Here is a 17,370-nt window from a genome sequence, read left to right on the forward strand (position 1 = left end):
GGGCAGAGACTTTTTACTGGCCCAGTAAATGATTAACAATGGAAATAAAGCACTGGTATTAACCTAATCCCCTTCCTGGGCACTAACCCTGCTTCCTGATAACATGTTGCAATCGTTTTTTTCTCTTCTCTGCCAACCGTTTCCCCTAAGTGGAATGGTAGGATGAATTTGATGCCAGAATTCTTTTTTTCTTTTCCTAAATTCAAAACAGACCCATACGATGCAATCCACCTAGCCTAGAAAACATGGATACTGCAGGGTTGAGATTAGGCCCACCTTGACGCATTTTCTAGGATGTGAGGTCCAGCAGGCCTTCCTGGAGCTCCCTGACTGGTGACTTTTCCCTGTACTGGTCTTCATTTCACCCCAAGACAGTACAGTGGTGGGGAATTTAACAAGTTTGCTGACTTCCTGCTATGGGCCCAGGTGCCTGGAACATAATCCATACTTGATACATGTTAATTGATGGGACACAGCTATTAAAGGGCAATTTTTCCTGAAAATTTCACTTTTTCTGTCATAAACACCAAAAGTCTCATAAAGGTCTCAGAAAAGAGTGGCGTAGAAACACCACAGAGGCTTTGACAGAGAATCAGGATTTCATTTCCTCTGAATGAAAAGTGGAAAAATGAGTAGATGAAAATGAGAAGGCTATAAGAGGTAAAGAAAACATGAGCCAAATCAAAAGGTGAGACTGATTTGCCAATTTGACAAGAATGAATGTAGAGGAGGATTCTGAATTGTGCCAAGTCTTGAGAGCTAAATTGAAGGAAACACCACCTTTAAAGTTTTGTCTTCAAAATACCATTTCCCCATCTATTGGAGGGCTTTTCTTTACTTTCCATAGGGACTGTTGCAAATTTTTCTCTCTAGGTCACCAAATGGGCTTCTTCTCAGCAAGTGAGCTTGCCTCCTACTCCCACTAAATAATCATTCTACAGCAGCTTCTATCCACCTCACATTTTCTCTCTTAACCACTCTTTTTTATTTTTAAGATTTTATTTGTTTGAGAGCGAGAGAGAGAGAGAGAGAGCACGTGCATGAGTGGGAGGAGGGGCAGTGGGAGAAGAAGTAGATACCCTGCTGAGCAGGACCCTGGGATCATGACCTGAGCCCAAGGCAGACCCTTAACTTGTAACCATCCCTCAGAACAACATACTGCTTAAAATATAACCCATGAGATATTATACTGGTCACCGAGCATGCTTAAATATAGCCTTAAGAAAAACATGTACTAACAACAGGCCTCTGGGGGAGAGGATGATATGGGTCCTTAAAGCTGAGACTCTGGGAACGCCTGGCCCGCTCAGGGTAGAACGCTGCCTGCTTCATTTCTCTGTCAACTCCCCTTCTCCAGAGATCACCCGCACTTAATCAAACCATCCCTTAGAATGGGCTCATTCAACTCTAAGTTACATACTACGTGACCAGACATATTTGGCCTTTCTTCTCATGTATCTACAAGACTCGTGGTCAATGTGTAACTTAGTTTGGCTCCTTTGTTGGTTGTTATCTACTTTCCAATAAATATGAGACTAAGGAGTTGTTTGGGTGACAGTCTTCTGTACTGTCGACCTCTGCTCCCTCTGCCTTACAGCGGACTTGGTGCCTCATTCTTCTCTCCTGCACCCTCGGTAAGTGGCAGTAACTGATTGAACCACAGGGATACCCCTCTTTTAGTCGCTCTTCCCTTCAGAAGAGATCTGTTTGTTTTCTTATTTTCAATGCATCTTTCATCCTGAAGTGTTCCCCAAACCTTGCCAAAACCTCAAATTCCATTTCTGTTCTAAGATGTTTAACTTCTTATGTTTCCCGTGTTTCCTGCCTACTCTTTCTCATTAAACCCTCCCAGCCATTCCTATCATGGCCTTCCAGTCTGGCTTCCTCCTCCCTTAGGGACACACCTCTTTCAGGCCAGTCCTTATCTCCAAATCCAAGATTTCTTGAACTCATCACGTGATTTCTCGGCAGCCCCAAACACTGCTAATGATCTCCTTTCTGAAATCCTTCTCTTTTGGCTTCCATTACCCTGAACTTCATTGATTCCCCTCTTCCATGAAATGCTCTTTCTTCGTTGTTCTTATCTCTTCTTATTCTTTCTCATCCCTTCCTATAGATATGTCCCAGATTCTTCTTTTCAAAAATTTTTCTCTCCATTATCCTTAAAATTATTGTAACCACTCTCATGGCTTTAACTATTCCTTATAAGAAAACCTCTCCATAACCACCTTTTTATCTCTGATTACTCTCTGAAATGCAGACTTGATGTTTTTTTGTTGCCCATCAGACATCCTACAAGTATATTACATGCCACACATCCAAAGGGGAACTTCTCGTTTTCTGCCCAGAAGCTTCACCTTCTGACCCCTACAATAATCCAGGCTTCCAGGAATGGAATTTCAAACTCATCTTTAAACCCTTCCTCTCCCTCATCCTCCAATGTTCAATGAGTTGATAAATTGTTTTTATTTGATTTTCCCAAGTCTCTTGTGTCTGATATTTTCTCTCTTTCTCTGTTTCTGCTGCCATCATCCAATATCAGTCATCACTGTCTCCTACATGGACTACTGCAATAGCTCCTATATGGTTTCTTTCTCTCTATTCTTTCCTACTTCTACCCATACTACATGCTGTTGTGAGCAAAATCTGTATTCTGTCATTTTCACTTCTTTTCTTGATCTCCACTCACTGTTTACCAAATAAAGTTTAAATTCTCTAATATGCCCTTTAAAAGGCTCCACCAACTGGCTTTAATGTATCTGTCTACGCTTCTCTCTCGTCACTTCCCATGCTTTATCTGGGCCAAACCCGGCCATCTGCCATTCCCTAAGTGGGCTCCATCTTTCCTGCCTCTCTGCCCAACACGTTTTTTAAAACTCACTATTAAAAACTCAATTTAAAACATTAAAGGACTTGGGGAAACTGGGTGGCTCAGTTGGTTAAGCACCTGCCTTCCATTGAAGTCACGATCCCAATCGGGCTCCACATCAGGTTCCCTGATCAGCAGAGGAGTTGACTTCTCCCTCTCCTCTGCCCCTGCTCATATGCTCTTTTTCTCTCTCTCTCTCAAATAAATAAGTAAAATCTTAAAAAAAAATGTAAAGAGCTTTAAGAGCATAAACACCTGGAGTTTCACCATCGTAAGATACTTGTTTTTCTCTGTGCCTGTTACTGCCTCGTCCTCCTTTACAAGAAGAAAGGTTTTATAGAAATGCGATCATAAGTTCTTATTATTCTGTATTCTACTTGTACTTAGGATTTTTTTTTAATTTTCTGTTGGTAATTACAATAAGAGGTTGCATTACATTTGATGGGCCATAATTTACTAAAAACATTCCTAAAATTGGACATTTCAAATGTTCACAAGGTCTCCCCTTGTATGGACAATATATACAATAATAGAATGAATATCTTCAAATTAGAAATCATTTTGCTCAAGTTAGATGAAGCTAAGGAATGGATTTACTTGGTTCAAAAGCTTATGGCTCTTAATGATGCTCTTACTACATTTCTCAAATCTTTCCACTTGCAACATCTTCTCTAATCTTTGTATCTCAATCCTACTCACGTTTAAAAGCCCAAGAAGTGACTCTTCTTAATGATTTTCCTACCTCCTCCTCTTCCAGACAGAGGGTCTCCTTCTTGAAGCTGAACTCCCCCAGCTCACTGTTCTGTGAAAGTTGTTTATTTTGTTCTAACTGCCCTCAATTAATGATGTACATATAAAACCTGTCCTGTGTCTATTAATAGAATGTGGGTTACTTGAGAGTTTCTTATTCCTATTTCTATTCTCCTTCATAATTTCATCTAGGTACATTCCATTATTTCAAGCTCTCTTTTGTATTTTGTTTGTATTTCATCCAGATTTCCTATGTCTTTTGGTAGGGGCCAGAGTGAGAGACAGAAGTTTGTCATATCGTCTCAGTATGACATCATGATAGGAAAACCTATCCTACCTCAGGATTCTGGCTTCTTCTGCCCTCTAAAAAGACAAAAAGAAAATATATTCACTTATATTTCACCATCTCAAATTTACCAGGCAGGAATAGGTTTCATCCCGAGGTGGTAAGCAATATTACTGTGGAAGATTTAGAAATTTGGGTTTCATAAACAAGATAGAGGGGAAACTCAAAGAGAGTTTAAGTCCTAATTCTATTTTTGTCTCAACAGGTCATTTCAAGGATGTAACTGTTGTGAATCTATTTTCTCAAAATGAGAGGTTAATTTTTGCTTCATAGGTCTTGGTTAATCTGAGGTTATGTTTTGCCTCACCATTCATCTCTCATTAAAATATGAGGCATACCCTTAGCTGAGATCTGAGCTTCCCATTCTCCTTACAGACAGGAAATTAGACCCTCCATTCCCCATTGATGTGCTAATTCTGGTCTTAAACAGACAATGGCCACACTTGGTGTTTCCACATTCTGAGAAACACACACACACACACACACACACACACACACACGGTGGTTTATGCAACTACAGTTGATTTCTATGAAGTTGAGTTTCAGTCTAATGAGAGAAAACTCCAAAACTAGTTTTAGAACCAAGAGAAAATTTATTCCTACATGCATTTCTATTACCCAGATTACCCAGTCTGCTCAGTTACGACATGAGGACAACATTTTTGCCTCTAACTCAGCTTTCTTTTTTTCCAGAGAGTATTTCAGTTCCTCCATTGTTAAGTCATTTTCCTTCAGTCTTTGCACAAAGTTCTCTATGGCTTTGCAAAGTTCTTTATTCTCCTGAAAGGCAAACTGAAAAAAAGAAAAAAAAATTAAGTTATAACCTAAGAACTGAGATCCAGCTGTATAGTCTGAAGCTAATGAGTAGTGCTTAGGTCCCTGACTGGGGGCTGAGAACCCGGCCAGCTTAAATACAAATCTGGGTCTTCAACATGATAAATCCTTTAAATCATCTGGCTTTTATATACTTATTATTACCTCAGCAATAAGTATAAATGAAAAGAGGCATCTCAATGAAAATGACCTGATCCATGGTTTTTGGAATCTAGAAGGATTTCAGAGACTTTTCACAGCAATACATATAAGTCTAAGACACGAGCTTAGAAAGCTTGCTCTATAAAGTCCACAAGTCCTTAACTTCTACCAACAAGGTGGTAGAGGTGTTGCTGATGATGGTGGTGAATGAGAACTCAGGTATGTAAAAATGTGAGTTAACAGTTTATGAGCCCCCTTGTAACAACCCTTCAGATATAGACTGAGCATGCACCAGGAGTGATGCCAGGCCCTGGAGATACCACTGTGAACAAGACAGACGACAACCTGCTACTTACAAGTGCCTTCTCAAACGCAGTCTGTGGAATTGGCTTGGGAGCTTCCTGGATCAATTCACAGATGGGAAGTGCACTGCTCCACTCCCCGTCAACGCACTGTTGGTCCCGCGTGCCCACTAAGTGGTACCTGAACAGAAGTCAGAATGGCAACAATAGTGGTGCCTGGGTGCCTCAGTGTGTTAAGGCCTCTGCCTTCAACTCAGGTCATGATTCCAGGGTCCTGGGATCGATTCCTACATCAGGCTCTCTGCTCAGCAGGGAGTCTGCTTCCCCTCTCTCTCTGCCTGTCTCTCTGCCTACTTGTGATCTCTGTCTGTCAAATAAAAAAAAAAAAAAAGAATGGCAACAACAATTTCTAAAATGGGCAACCAATGCTGGTGCTGTATAGTTGTATTTCAGTATTTCCTACTGTGATAGAATCCACTTTCTTGAGCCTTAATGCATGCTACGTGATTTCCGTATACCAAATAGTAATCAACTAAAACCATTCTCCTTGCGGGTAGAGAGGGCACAAGTGACAATGCAACCCATAAAACATGGAGAAGTGAGAAATTCTGAGTATGTGTTTTCACACAGTTGTTGGGTGGGGAGGGAGAGGGAGGAAGCACGTCATCATTCAATAATTTAAAAAAGCATCTGCCATCCACCCTCTAAAGAGGAGTGGAAAGCTAGAGAGAACCCTCAAATAAATCTTACAAAGGAGCTACAGCTTTTAATCAGAAAAACACGAGAGCGGACTACAAAGCCCACTAGAAGTATATAACGAGACTGAAATGCTAATGTGGAGACATGACCCTGAGGTAGGAAGACGGAATGAAGCCAAGGAAAGAGTAGATCTGTAAGGTGGGTGATTAGGTAGTCCAAATTAAGGTCAGACTTCAATTAGGATGTATTAAGTCATTCTCCTTCTTTGACTTTCTTTTTTTTTTTTTAAGGAATATATATACTCAAATATATATATACAAATCTGTTGAGGGGCAGGCTGGAATAATCATTCTCTTTCTGCAGTTTCATATGGTCTATACTTCTTTGAGCTTTTATTCCAAGATTCTTTAGAAAACCCTACATTTTAAGTATCTTCTCTAGGATAAATAAGGGGATCAGTCTATCTTCTAGAGCTTGGGGAGAGCTGGTAGTGAGCTAAAGCAGCTCTGAAAATCAGAATGAGCTCAGATTGCTGAGGCAGTAGAACATAGGGGCATTAGGTGAGATGGACTGGGTCATTCCCCAAAACAGTGCTATGGGTCAATGCGCAAGTTCTTGCATTTGAACGGCTGTGGCATATACTTACTTGTCTTCACAGTGATAAGTAATGGTAGATCCTGAGTTGAAATCTCTTCCTTCAAAATAGCCATGAGCTGGATTCCCAGGAGGGCCACAGTATCCTGAGAAACAAGAGTACAAGAGTGACAGTCGTGAGTTGTACTCCATTAACAGCACCCTCTAAGTATAACCATCCATGTGGGATTTGGGGACACTCTCTCCGTTCATTTCCTTCTGGTCAAATCGTATTTATCCATGGGAAAAACCCCCTCCCCCTGCTTATCCTCTGAGTCATTAACAGTTTGAGAGAGCTTTCTGATTGGCATGAGCTTGAGGAAAGGAAGTTTACGTTGCAGAGACTGTCAGGGGACAAGAATCAAAAAATTAAACCAGAGGTAGACGTAGGAGAAGTAACTCCCTGAGACAGGAGATAAATGGTCTGAGTTCAAAAGGACACTGGCATTCTTGTGGGACAGAATTGTGCAATACGAGAGCTTCAGAAACAGGGAGAACACAGCGGAGAGCAAACAAGAGGAGTCTAGAAAGAGAGCTGGACAAAGTAGTAGATGTTGTGAATTTCAGTTCTGGCTCTTCCACTAACCATTATTTCACCCTTCTTGGCTTTCTTCTAAGCTATAAGATGAGCAACTTAAATAATATTATCTCCAAAGTCCCTCTGAGCTCTAGCATTGAGTCTAAACACAGGGATAAGGAGTAAAGGGTAAGTTAAGAATGATTATGTAGGTGAATACTTATGGAAACATAAATACCTTCAAAACAAATAGTTGAGCAAAACCAGCAAGCATAAAAGAACATGTATTAGTACAGTACGTAGTATATAATACTTTGCATTATAATAATACATACTAATGGAAATGTAATTATAATAGCAGCATATAATACTATTTTTTAAAATACACTCATGCATAATCATATATGAACAGAAAAAAAAAAAACACCTGAAGATTACATATCAAAGTATTCTGTTATTTCTGAATAGTAGGTTTGTAGGTAATTAAATGTTTTCTTTGTATTCTTCTACAACACAGGTGTTTTCTTCAACTTTTGATAGCTTTTTTTTTTAACTTTATTTATTTATTTGTCAGAGAGAGAGGAGCAAGAGGGAGCACAGGCAGACAGAGTGGCAGACAGAGGCAGAGGGAGAAGCAGGCTCCCTGCCAAGCAAGGAGCCCAATATGGGACTCGATTCCAGAACGCTGGGATCACGACCCGAGCTGAAGGCAGCTGCTTAACCAACTGAGCCACCCAGTTAAAAACTTTTAAAGAGCCTAGATGTCCACTGACAGATGAATGGATAATGAAAATGTGACTATATATATATATATATATATATATACAATGGAATATTACACAGCCATCTAAGAAAATGAAATCTTGCCATTTGCAACTACAGGGATGGAACTAGAGGGTATTACCCTAAGTGAAATAAGTCTATCAGAGAAAGACAATTTTCATATGATCTCACTGATACATAGAATTTAAGAAACAAAATAGGATCATAGGAGAAGAGAGAAAAAATAGAACAAGACAAAACCAGAGAGGGAGACAAACCATAAGAGACTCCTAATCATAGGAAACAAATTGAGGGTTCCTGGATGGAAGGGGGCTTGGGGGAGGGGGTAAATAGGGTAAATGGGTGATGGACATTGGGGAGGGTATGTGTTGTAATGAGCACTGGGTATTATATAAAACTGACGAGTCACAGACCTGTACCCCTGAAATAATCCATATATGTTAATTAATTGAATTAAACAAAAAGATCAAAAACTGAGTTTTTAATCAATCGATAAATTGATTAAGGATCTCCAGTTTATACAGGTTTTCTGGTGGCTTTTAAGCATACTGTTTTGAACTGAAGAAGATGATAATAAATCTTGCATCTAAACAGAAAAAAATCTGCTTTAATCAGGGACCTCAGGAGCATCCCCTAAAACTGGGCAATGAACTGACGCAAAAAGACAGAGACTCTGCATTTCCGTGTGAGGATAGGAAGTATTGAATTTAAAGAGTAAAACAGAAAAGTCTGGTGGAAATAAATACTTTAAACTTGTTCAAGCTAATGTTGATGGTATGTGCATGTAATTTCACTGTGTGTCCCATACATGCACGTTTGAAGTAACCACAAACTCCCTAAAAGAGGCTAACGATAGTTCATGTTTTTAAACTGCCTATCTGCTATATCCTTCACAAAAATTAACTCAAAATGGATCATAGGGTTGAATGTAAAATACAGAACTATGAAACACCTAGAAGGTAATGTAGGAGAAAACCTAGACAACCTTGGGTATAGGGAGGGACAACATTTTAGATACAGCTGTAAAGTCACCATCCATGAAACAGTTAATCAACTGGAATTCATTAAAATTTAAAACTTCTGTGCTATGAAGGACACATGAAGAGAATGAGATGATCAGCCATAGGCTGGGAGAAAATATTTGCAGAAGACAAATCTTATAAAGGACTGTTATCCAAAGTACACAAAGAACTCAAAACTCAACAAGAAGAAAACTACCTGATTAAAAAACGGGCCAAAGACCTTAACAGACACCTCACCAAAGACGATATATACAGATGGAAAATGAGTGTACATCATCAAGAAATATAAATTAAAACAACAATAGAGATACCACTACACAACTATGAGAATGGCCAAAATCTGGAACACTGATCACACCAAATGCTGATGAGGATGTGGAGCAACAAGACCTCTCCTCCATTGCTGATGGGAAAACACGATGATATAAGCACTCTGGAAGGCAGTGTGACAGTTTCTCACAAAGCTAAATATCTTAAGATCCAACAACTGCACTCTTTGGGATTTATCCAAAGGTGTTGAAAACTTATGTCCCCACAAAAACCGGCACCTGATATGTATAGCAGCTTTATCCATAATTGCCAAACTTTGGAAGCAGCCAAGATGTCCTTCAGAACTAACCAGGTGACAGATATTAAGGAGGGCACATGGGGTGATGGGCACTGGGTTTCATACACAACTAATGAACCGTTGAACACTACATCAAAAACTAATGATGTACCAAATGCTGGCTAAGTGAACATTATTATAATTAAAAAGGTCAGTGGTTGAGAGGTAGGGAAGGTAGAGAGATGAATAAATGGAACACAGAAAATTTTTAAGGCTGCAAAAACACTCTGTATGATATTATAATGGTAGCTATATGCCATTAAGCATATGTCCAGACCCACTGAATGTACAACACCAAGAGTGAATACTTAGGTAACTATGGATTTGGGGTGATCATGATATGTCAATGTTGGTTCATCCTTGGAGAAAAAAAAAGGCACTACTCTGGCGAATGGTTTGATAAATCTTTAATGTTAGATATGTACCTTTCCAAATAAACTTAATTTTTTGTTTTATATTTTTAAATTTAAAATTCTGCTCAGAGTTACATTGTAATTCCAGTCTGTCCATCCAGGGTCATGGCATATCTTTTCTTTTATTTAAGTATTATTTTAGGTCCTTCAGTAAATTTTCATATAGGTCTCATGAGTGAAATTATTTTACATTTCAGTATTCATCTCATAATTATTAGAAAGTAATACTATTGATTTTTCAATATTATTTAGTGTCCAAGAATAACATTTTTAGTAGAATTTCTTGGATCTTCTAAGTATATTTGACAAATAAATATATCCTGTGACCCACCAATCATTCTAGGAATCCAGACTAAAGAAATAATAGCCTAGGCCCAAAAATATATGTATGTGTATACATTTATATAACATTCACTGAAGCATTATAATAGCAAAAATACAGAAATAGAATAAATGTTCATCAACACAGAGATGTGGAATAAATTATGGCACATCCACATTATTATTTAAAAGCAGGAGATAGAAAAAAAATAAAAGCAGGAGATAGAGCCACATATACTGATCTGAACTAGATTTCCATGTGTAATGTTACACCAAAAATAAGCAATTAAAAATACATAAATTCCCATTTTTTGTACGTATATACATGTGTCAATATGTGTGTATGCTTTTGTTTATTTAAAATGTCTGCATAAACGTAAAAGTCATACAACAAACACATCCAACTAAGTCTTTCTGAGAGTCGTGAATTACTGTGTTAGAAGGAGGTACTTTCTTTCAATTTTTATTTTGTGTAATTTGGCAGTGGATAAGTTACTGTCCTTGCCCCCTGTTTCTGTGTATTCTTCAAATAAGAACTTTAAGTCATTATCATGAAATTTTTTAAAAAAATGTCAGATGCCCCAAACTATCCCATGTTGGACTTAGTAGGATAGGAATCCTAATTTAAAGGTGGGGGCGGCGAGGGTTTATTGTTTGGATGTTGTGTGTTTCACCGGAACACATCCTTCAAGGTGAGGCTTGGCTCTGTGAGCCCCACTTGTTTCTTGGCTGCTTCCTAGCTCCCAAAGCTTCCCAGGCACAGAAAATGAGGTTATCTGCTCAGTGTCTTTGGATTTACACTTATTTCTCTCCTACTTACTGCTTTTGCAGACAGGCAAGGGAGGCATCCACGTGTGGTTGTCCAGGCACTGACTCCAGTTGCTGCCCTTAAGAATGTAGTCCTCATTGCACTTAAAAGTGATTTTGTCATTCACGTTGACAGGACCCGGGGAACTGGGTTCGCCATTCACCAGCACAGGGTCAGGACAGTGGCCCACTGAAGAAGAAAACGGGAAGTGATCTGAAGGGACACCTGCAAAGGCAGGAATTTCTCAAGCTTTGCTGAGAAATCAGAACTAAACCAGAGTTTTTTAATAGGGACTGCAAACTGCACTAGTACATTGTACCAAATCCTACCGACACTGGATGTGAAAAGGGCTGGCTAGCCTGAGAGCGGCAGGAAAGGTCTTGGTCATGCACAAGCGTGAGAGTTGGCACTTGAACTTACGAGAAGTAATTAAGCATAGAACTGGAAATGATCAATAGTGTGTTTATCCTCCTGTCAAGCCCTGCTGAAAACTCTTCACTCTCTGTTTGAGGCAAGGGTTCCCTTCCTTCCATCCAGCCAAAGGTACACATCACTCGTCATGTTTTACTTTGTTTCATTTTGCTTTTCTCAGGTTAAAAAAACAAAAACAGAAACAAACAAACAAAAAATCCAGGAGAAAATGCAGAGAGAGATGACTTCGGTCATATAAATAAAGGACAAACATATTGGTCTGGAGAACAAACCGAGCTAGTCCTAAAAATAGTAGTAATTACGAGGATATTAACTAGTGATTCTCTGTCTCTACAGACAGCACAAATGAGTGTTGTGAACTGGAGCAAGTCACTTGGACCTCAGTTACCACATTTGTACATTGAGAACATAAATTTTTCCCAGTTCAAAAGTTATATAATAGATAAAATACAGCATGACATATTTACTTCAAAATAATAATAATACAAAGCAGAACTGTAGAAGACAGAAGATTAGTTATATGTGGGCAATTGTGGAAGATAAGTGGTAAGTATGTATGAGTTGATTTTAATCTCTCTTTTGTATATGTTTAGATTTTTTTATATAACATAAAAATTTTAAAGGAGTATAGTATTAAACAAATTGTAGCCCAAAAAAGGTAGTTTTAATATACAGAAGAAATTCTTTTCTTCCTGCAGGGTTGATTGTGTCTATTAATTCAATCAATTAATCAATTAATGGAATCAGTACTGAGCAAGAGTCGATCCTGTAGCTTCTAAGAGAAGTTCTACCCAGGTGCTTTAAAAATGAATTCATAGAAATTGAGAATTTTCTCTCTTTTTTTTTTTAAGGATTCTATTTACTTATTTGACACAGTGGGAGAGAGAGACAGAGAGAGAGAGAGCGCACAAGCACAGGCAGGGGGAGTTGCAGAGGGAGTTGCAGAGGGAGAGGGACTGAGCAAAGAGCTGATGCAGGGCTCGATACCAGAACCCTGGGATCACGACCTGAGCCAAAGGCAGAGGCTTTAACCCACTGCGCCCAGCAGGTGCCCCGAGAATTCTTTTCTTATACAGTTTGAACATGGCCAACTGGAAGTAGGATGTGAAAGAATCCAGTAGGATGACAAGATATACAAAGAAACAGGAAAATCAAACTTACGGCGACATGTGGGAACAGGAGCATTCCACTCCACAGAGGCATTGCAAAATAAGGTTTTCTCTCCTACCAGGTGGTAGCCCTTGATACAAAGGCAAGTCCCCAGAATTTGTCCTTCTACCTCCTTTATAACAATTATGCCATTTTCCACAAAGGGAAGTTCTGGACAGCTCTCTGTTGGAAGGAAAAAGATTCACTTGACATGTCACGTGCCATGAGGAAACCTTGTTAGACCACCGTCCAAGTCTTTTTGCTGGATTATGGCTACTCTTCCATGTCTATGTCTATCCACTTCCCTCCCCTCCCAATAATTCCCAAAGTTTTGTTTTCAAAAGGGTAACTGGATTCACTCAAATTCAGCCATAAGTGAGGCGCCTGGGTGGCTCAGTTAGTTAAGCAACTGCCTTCGCCTCAGGTCATAATCCCAGGATCCTGGGATGGATCCCCACATCAGGCTCTCCTCTCAGTGGTGAGTCTATTTCCCCCTCTCCCTCTGTGATCTCTCTTGCTTTCACTGTCTCTCAAATTAATAAATAAAATCTTTAAATTAAAAAAAACCTCAGCCATAAATAAGTAAAATCTTTTAAATAAAGAAAATTTCAACCATAAGTTATCTACCTCTAAAGAAACAATCCCCTTTCCAAAGAATATTCCTGGAGTGTATAACAGATAAGACCTCTCAATATTTTGAAACTGGTACTTTTTGCTCCCAGAACAGAAAAGTTAACTGTTAACCACCCATGTCATAAAGCAGAATCATCATTAAATATTTACTAAGCCCTTGTGGCACCTGGGTAGCTCAGCCGATTAAGCCCCTGCCTTCAGCTCAGATCATGATCCCGGGGTCCTGGGATCAAGCCCCACATTGGGCTCCCTGCTCAGTGAGGAGCCTGCTTTTCCCTCTCCCTCTGCTATGCCCCCCCACTCTCTCTCCTACTCCTTGTCAAATAAATAAATTCTGTTAAAAAAAATATTTTACTAAGCCCCTCTGAGTACATTGCATTAGGCCAAGCAATTTGAGATTTTCCAATAAAGGAAATACATTTCATTGATTAAACTTTCATTAAAACCTTAGACCTGATATCAAGTGCCTTATAAACCAAACTTAAGCATACGCACCATCTGAGGCAGAAATCAGCCACACAACCACAAGATAGCACACAAACCAAAAAAACATCTTGTGATCAGTTGCTTGGCCCAGGCTGGAATGAACACAAACCAGACAACACCTGGTTTGAATCAAAGCGGATCTTCTCACACAGCTTAGGATACCAACCACCTCCCTCCTAGAGAAGAGGTTGTCCTGATTTCTCTCCCTTGGAAGAATTAAAAAAAAAAAAAATATGCTACAGCAGGAAATCTGAACAGCTATGAGGAAATTAGAGCTGGGAGGGATTCTGCAAAAACATGAAGCAGGGGAGAGGCTGACAAGCTGCCAGTTTTAAAACTTGGTTTTAGAAATTACCAGGGTTCCGTTATGCAAATCTAGTTGACCAGTTCCTGTGAACTGCCCGCTTATCCTGCTACCACAGACATGGACCAGAGGGTTTAGCCATGACCTTCAGTTCTGTCAATATTTGCTAGTGTTTACAGTCCAGCTTCTGCAACGCCCTCCAGCTTTGCAGGCGGGGGCGGGTGGGTCAATCTGTAGTGCTTTCCCAACTGAAACCCAGCTCTGAGGGCCATCTCCCCTTCATTTGTCACATACCAGGTGTCCTGGCAGCATCGAACTCTGAAAACTGGCAAGCTCCAGGAAGTGAACTAACCTCACCTTATCTCTGACCTCCCAGATCTACAGCTTCCCAGCAAGGAGCTGATCCTGATTATGTCCAAACCTGAGAAAAAACTCCAAAGTCCTGTAGCAACACGTGTCCATATCTGCCAGGCCTGCGCCCAGGTTCCCATTCTGCGGGTCTTTGGGGGCCAGGGTTTAGCCTGAGTCCAGAATCAACCAAATGAACTAAGAGGGAGTTGAGGGAAAAGCTTTAGTCTCAGGAATTAAAACATGTGAAATTGCTTTGGGGCTCCCACCTTCTTCTTCCTGACTATTACAGCAATTAGCTGGTTGCCCCTGCTCCAGTGATAAAATTGGGAGTAAAGTTCCTCCAAAATTTTAGGTTTTAATAAAATAATATAAAGCATCATAATACACATAAAGCATAAGGACTCAGTAAGGTCTTAACCGTTTTTCTCTTCTCCATTCATTATCATTACTTTATGATGATTTGTTCATGTCTTTTTCCCACACAAGACTGTTAACAACTCGCGCATGAGGGTCCTGTCCCATGTGTATTTCCTTTGCAGGCACTCCATAATGCAAAGGAGAATTGTCTGCTAGGTAAATAAGAGCAATGCGGGACAAATAAAAGAGAACATAATCATACAGAAGCTCTAGTAGAGCTCCTCAAATCCATACCAATAATTTATCATTTACTATATACTGCCTTTATGGTTTTTCCATAGCTTATCCTCACTCAACAAATATGTGAGTTCCTATAGTGCAAGCGTCTTTCATTTTTTTAAGATTTTTATTTATTTATTTGTCAGAGAGAGAGAGTGCACAAGCCGGAGGATCAGCAGGCAGAGGGAGAAACAGACTCTCCGCTGAGCGAGGAGCTCAATGCAGGACTCGATCGCTGGGATCATAACCTGAGCCGAAGGCAGACGCTTAACCAACTCAGCCACCCAGGCGCCTCTGCAAGTACCTTTTAAAGTGTGGTTCTCGAAAGGGTAAATAACATGACACTCATATAAGTATACGAGGAAAATGTGTCAAAGATTTTATTCAGCTCATTAATCAGAGAAACATTTAGATGCTACAACTAATTCAAAGAAGAATTTGAGGAACAGATTTAAATATTCAAGTCAAAGGCCTTCTGAAGTGACTTCTCTAACTGATGTAAAACTGTTTAATATCACACATGACAACAAACTATAATATTTGGAATGAGCTTTTCCAACTGATAGAAATTTATTGAATCTCTACAGGACAAAATGCATTTGCCTTATCAGGAATATTTGCATTGTTTTCAGAAAAGAATCATCTGCATTCCTATCCATTTTCTGCAAATGAACCTCTAGTCTTAGAGTTGTAAAAAAAACCTAAATAGAAGGTCAATCAAAATTACACGCTCCCATGAAATCAACAACCCCAGAGAGGGTCTACAATACTCAGTTACCCATGGAAAAATTTCTTCAGCGATTTCTTTTTTGTCTCTCTTGTCAGGTTTAGAGTAATTTTATTTAACATACCACATAATCTATTTCTTGAAGCATATAAGTTCTCCAGCAGCTAATGTATATGTTTGTACAATAAATGATTTTAAAAATAGTGAAAGAAAACTTTGCTTACTCTTAAAATTAGGAATTTGTTTATTCCTAAATGATGAACTCCTAAATTCCTAATAAAATAGAGCATTACTACAGGAAATAATTGCAAAGAATCCTTCCTCTCAATGGTTTATTTTAGATTCAGATGAGGGCTTTAGAAAGCTACCATATTATGTATATATTATCTTATTTCTCTATGAAATATAAAAATATTTACACTAAGTGAGATATATGGAGACTATAAATATCCTCATGAAGTTTAGGTCATATTTTCCTGTCAAATAAATTGGAAGAAAACTTTGTTTTCAAAGCTTTTTGGAATGGGGGATTACATATAAGGGATTTTAGGATTATACATTTTATTACAAGTGTCCAGGCTTAGCAAAATTAATAAATGAGAATTCACAAATCCTTCTAGACCTTTGGACATTAAGGGCAATTTGATCAATCCAGATTTTCTGGAGAACTGAGGTAACAGGGAAAGTGCTGAAGTTGTACTGACTGGTTTGCTTGCTCAGCAAAAGAATGAGCAGACAGGAAGTGAGCCGGGAAGGCTGCTGGGCTTAGGCTGGCAGGAGGTACGGGGAGTTAAACTTTGAGTGTGTGTGTGTGTGTGTGTGTAAGGTTTTAAGAGAATTGGAAAAAGATGACTTTAAATTCTCTAGTCGGTTATGATTAGATTTCCTTTGGTCTTTGTCAAGGCAATTCAGAAAAAGTTTAAAATATTTTTCCAATGATTTTTTTTAATGTATTAGTTGTTTCCTGAATGTTTCACCAAAAAAAAACTTGGGCCAGAAAACTAGCCTTTATGCAGATTCTATGAGACTAAAACTCATAGAAAATTTTTAAAGCCCTAATTGTTCATGAAACCAAAAAAAAAAAAAAAAAAAGAAGGCTCTAAGAGGGTTTGAGTAAAATGACCCAGGAATTTAAATTTGGAAAAGAATGGTTAATAGACTTTATTAAATTGTGCCCAGATACTATTTCTTTTTCTGTCAAATTCTGAAAAGGCAAAGGACAAACGAGGAGACACTCTGGGGTGAAAATTGAATATAAAATAAGGTAAAAGGGTCAGTAAGGAAGAAAATCCAAATGACTAAAAAAGCTGTTCTCTGAAAGTAGCTGGGATGCTCAGTGAAGGTAATACCCGTTTTGAGGCAAGGCCCTATTAGCTCTGGAACACCGCTTCTCAGAGCGTCCTGTGCTTATGAAATTATTTCCTTTAATCGTGAGGAGAAGCTGATCTCTGGAATCTGACCAAGTCTTCGCAGGGAAGGTACAGCATACCAGCAAGAAGATATCTGGGTGCCCTTGGGAATTCAGAAGGGAGCTCAGAAGTGAGGTGCTCTGCCTGTGGTGACGGGAATGGTGTGATACTGGCTTAATGAGCACAAAAGATGCATCA

The 17,370-nt window shown here is 39.2% G+C and overlaps 1 protein-coding gene across 1 annotated transcript; it reads right to left on the reverse strand.

The window, feature by feature from the left end:
* Positions 1-4,535: 4,535 nt before the first annotated feature.
* Positions 4,536-14,053, reverse strand: C4BPB (complement component 4 binding protein beta). Its single transcript, XM_044266310.1, has 6 exons — positions 13,755-14,053; positions 12,639-12,809; positions 11,058-11,234; positions 6,588-6,681; positions 5,297-5,423; positions 4,536-4,757 (listed from the first exon to the last, which is right to left on the reverse strand). Exons 1-6 carry the CDS (start codon positions 13,810-13,812, stop codon positions 4,602-4,604), a joined length of 783 nt encoding a protein of 260 aa, XP_044122245.1. The 5' UTR covers positions 13,813-14,053; the 3' UTR covers positions 4,536-4,601.
* Between the last annotated feature and the right edge of the window lie 3,317 nt (positions 14,054-17,370).

Source organism: Neovison vison, chromosome 10 (genome assembly GCF_020171115.1).
Source record: "Neovison vison isolate M4711 chromosome 10, ASM_NN_V1, whole genome shotgun sequence".
Taxonomy (NCBI): Eukaryota; Metazoa; Chordata; class Mammalia; order Carnivora; family Mustelidae; genus Neogale; species Neogale vison.

Excerpts from the sequence above, each read along its gene's own strand:
- C4BPB (XM_044266310.1), bottom strand. The coding sequence starts at position 13,812 with ATGTTTTTTTGGTTTGTGTGCTATCTTGTGGTTGTGTGGCTGATTTCT. Across the intron at positions 6,682-11,057 it reads CTTGCCTGTCTGCAAAAGCA|GATACTGTGGCCCTCCTGGG; the intron begins GTAAGTAGGAGA and ends CTTGTTTCTCAG. Across the intron at positions 4,758-5,296 it reads CTGCGTTTGAGAAGGCACTT|TTTGCCTTTCAGGAGAATAA; the intron begins GTAAGTAGCAGG and ends TCTTTTTTTCAG.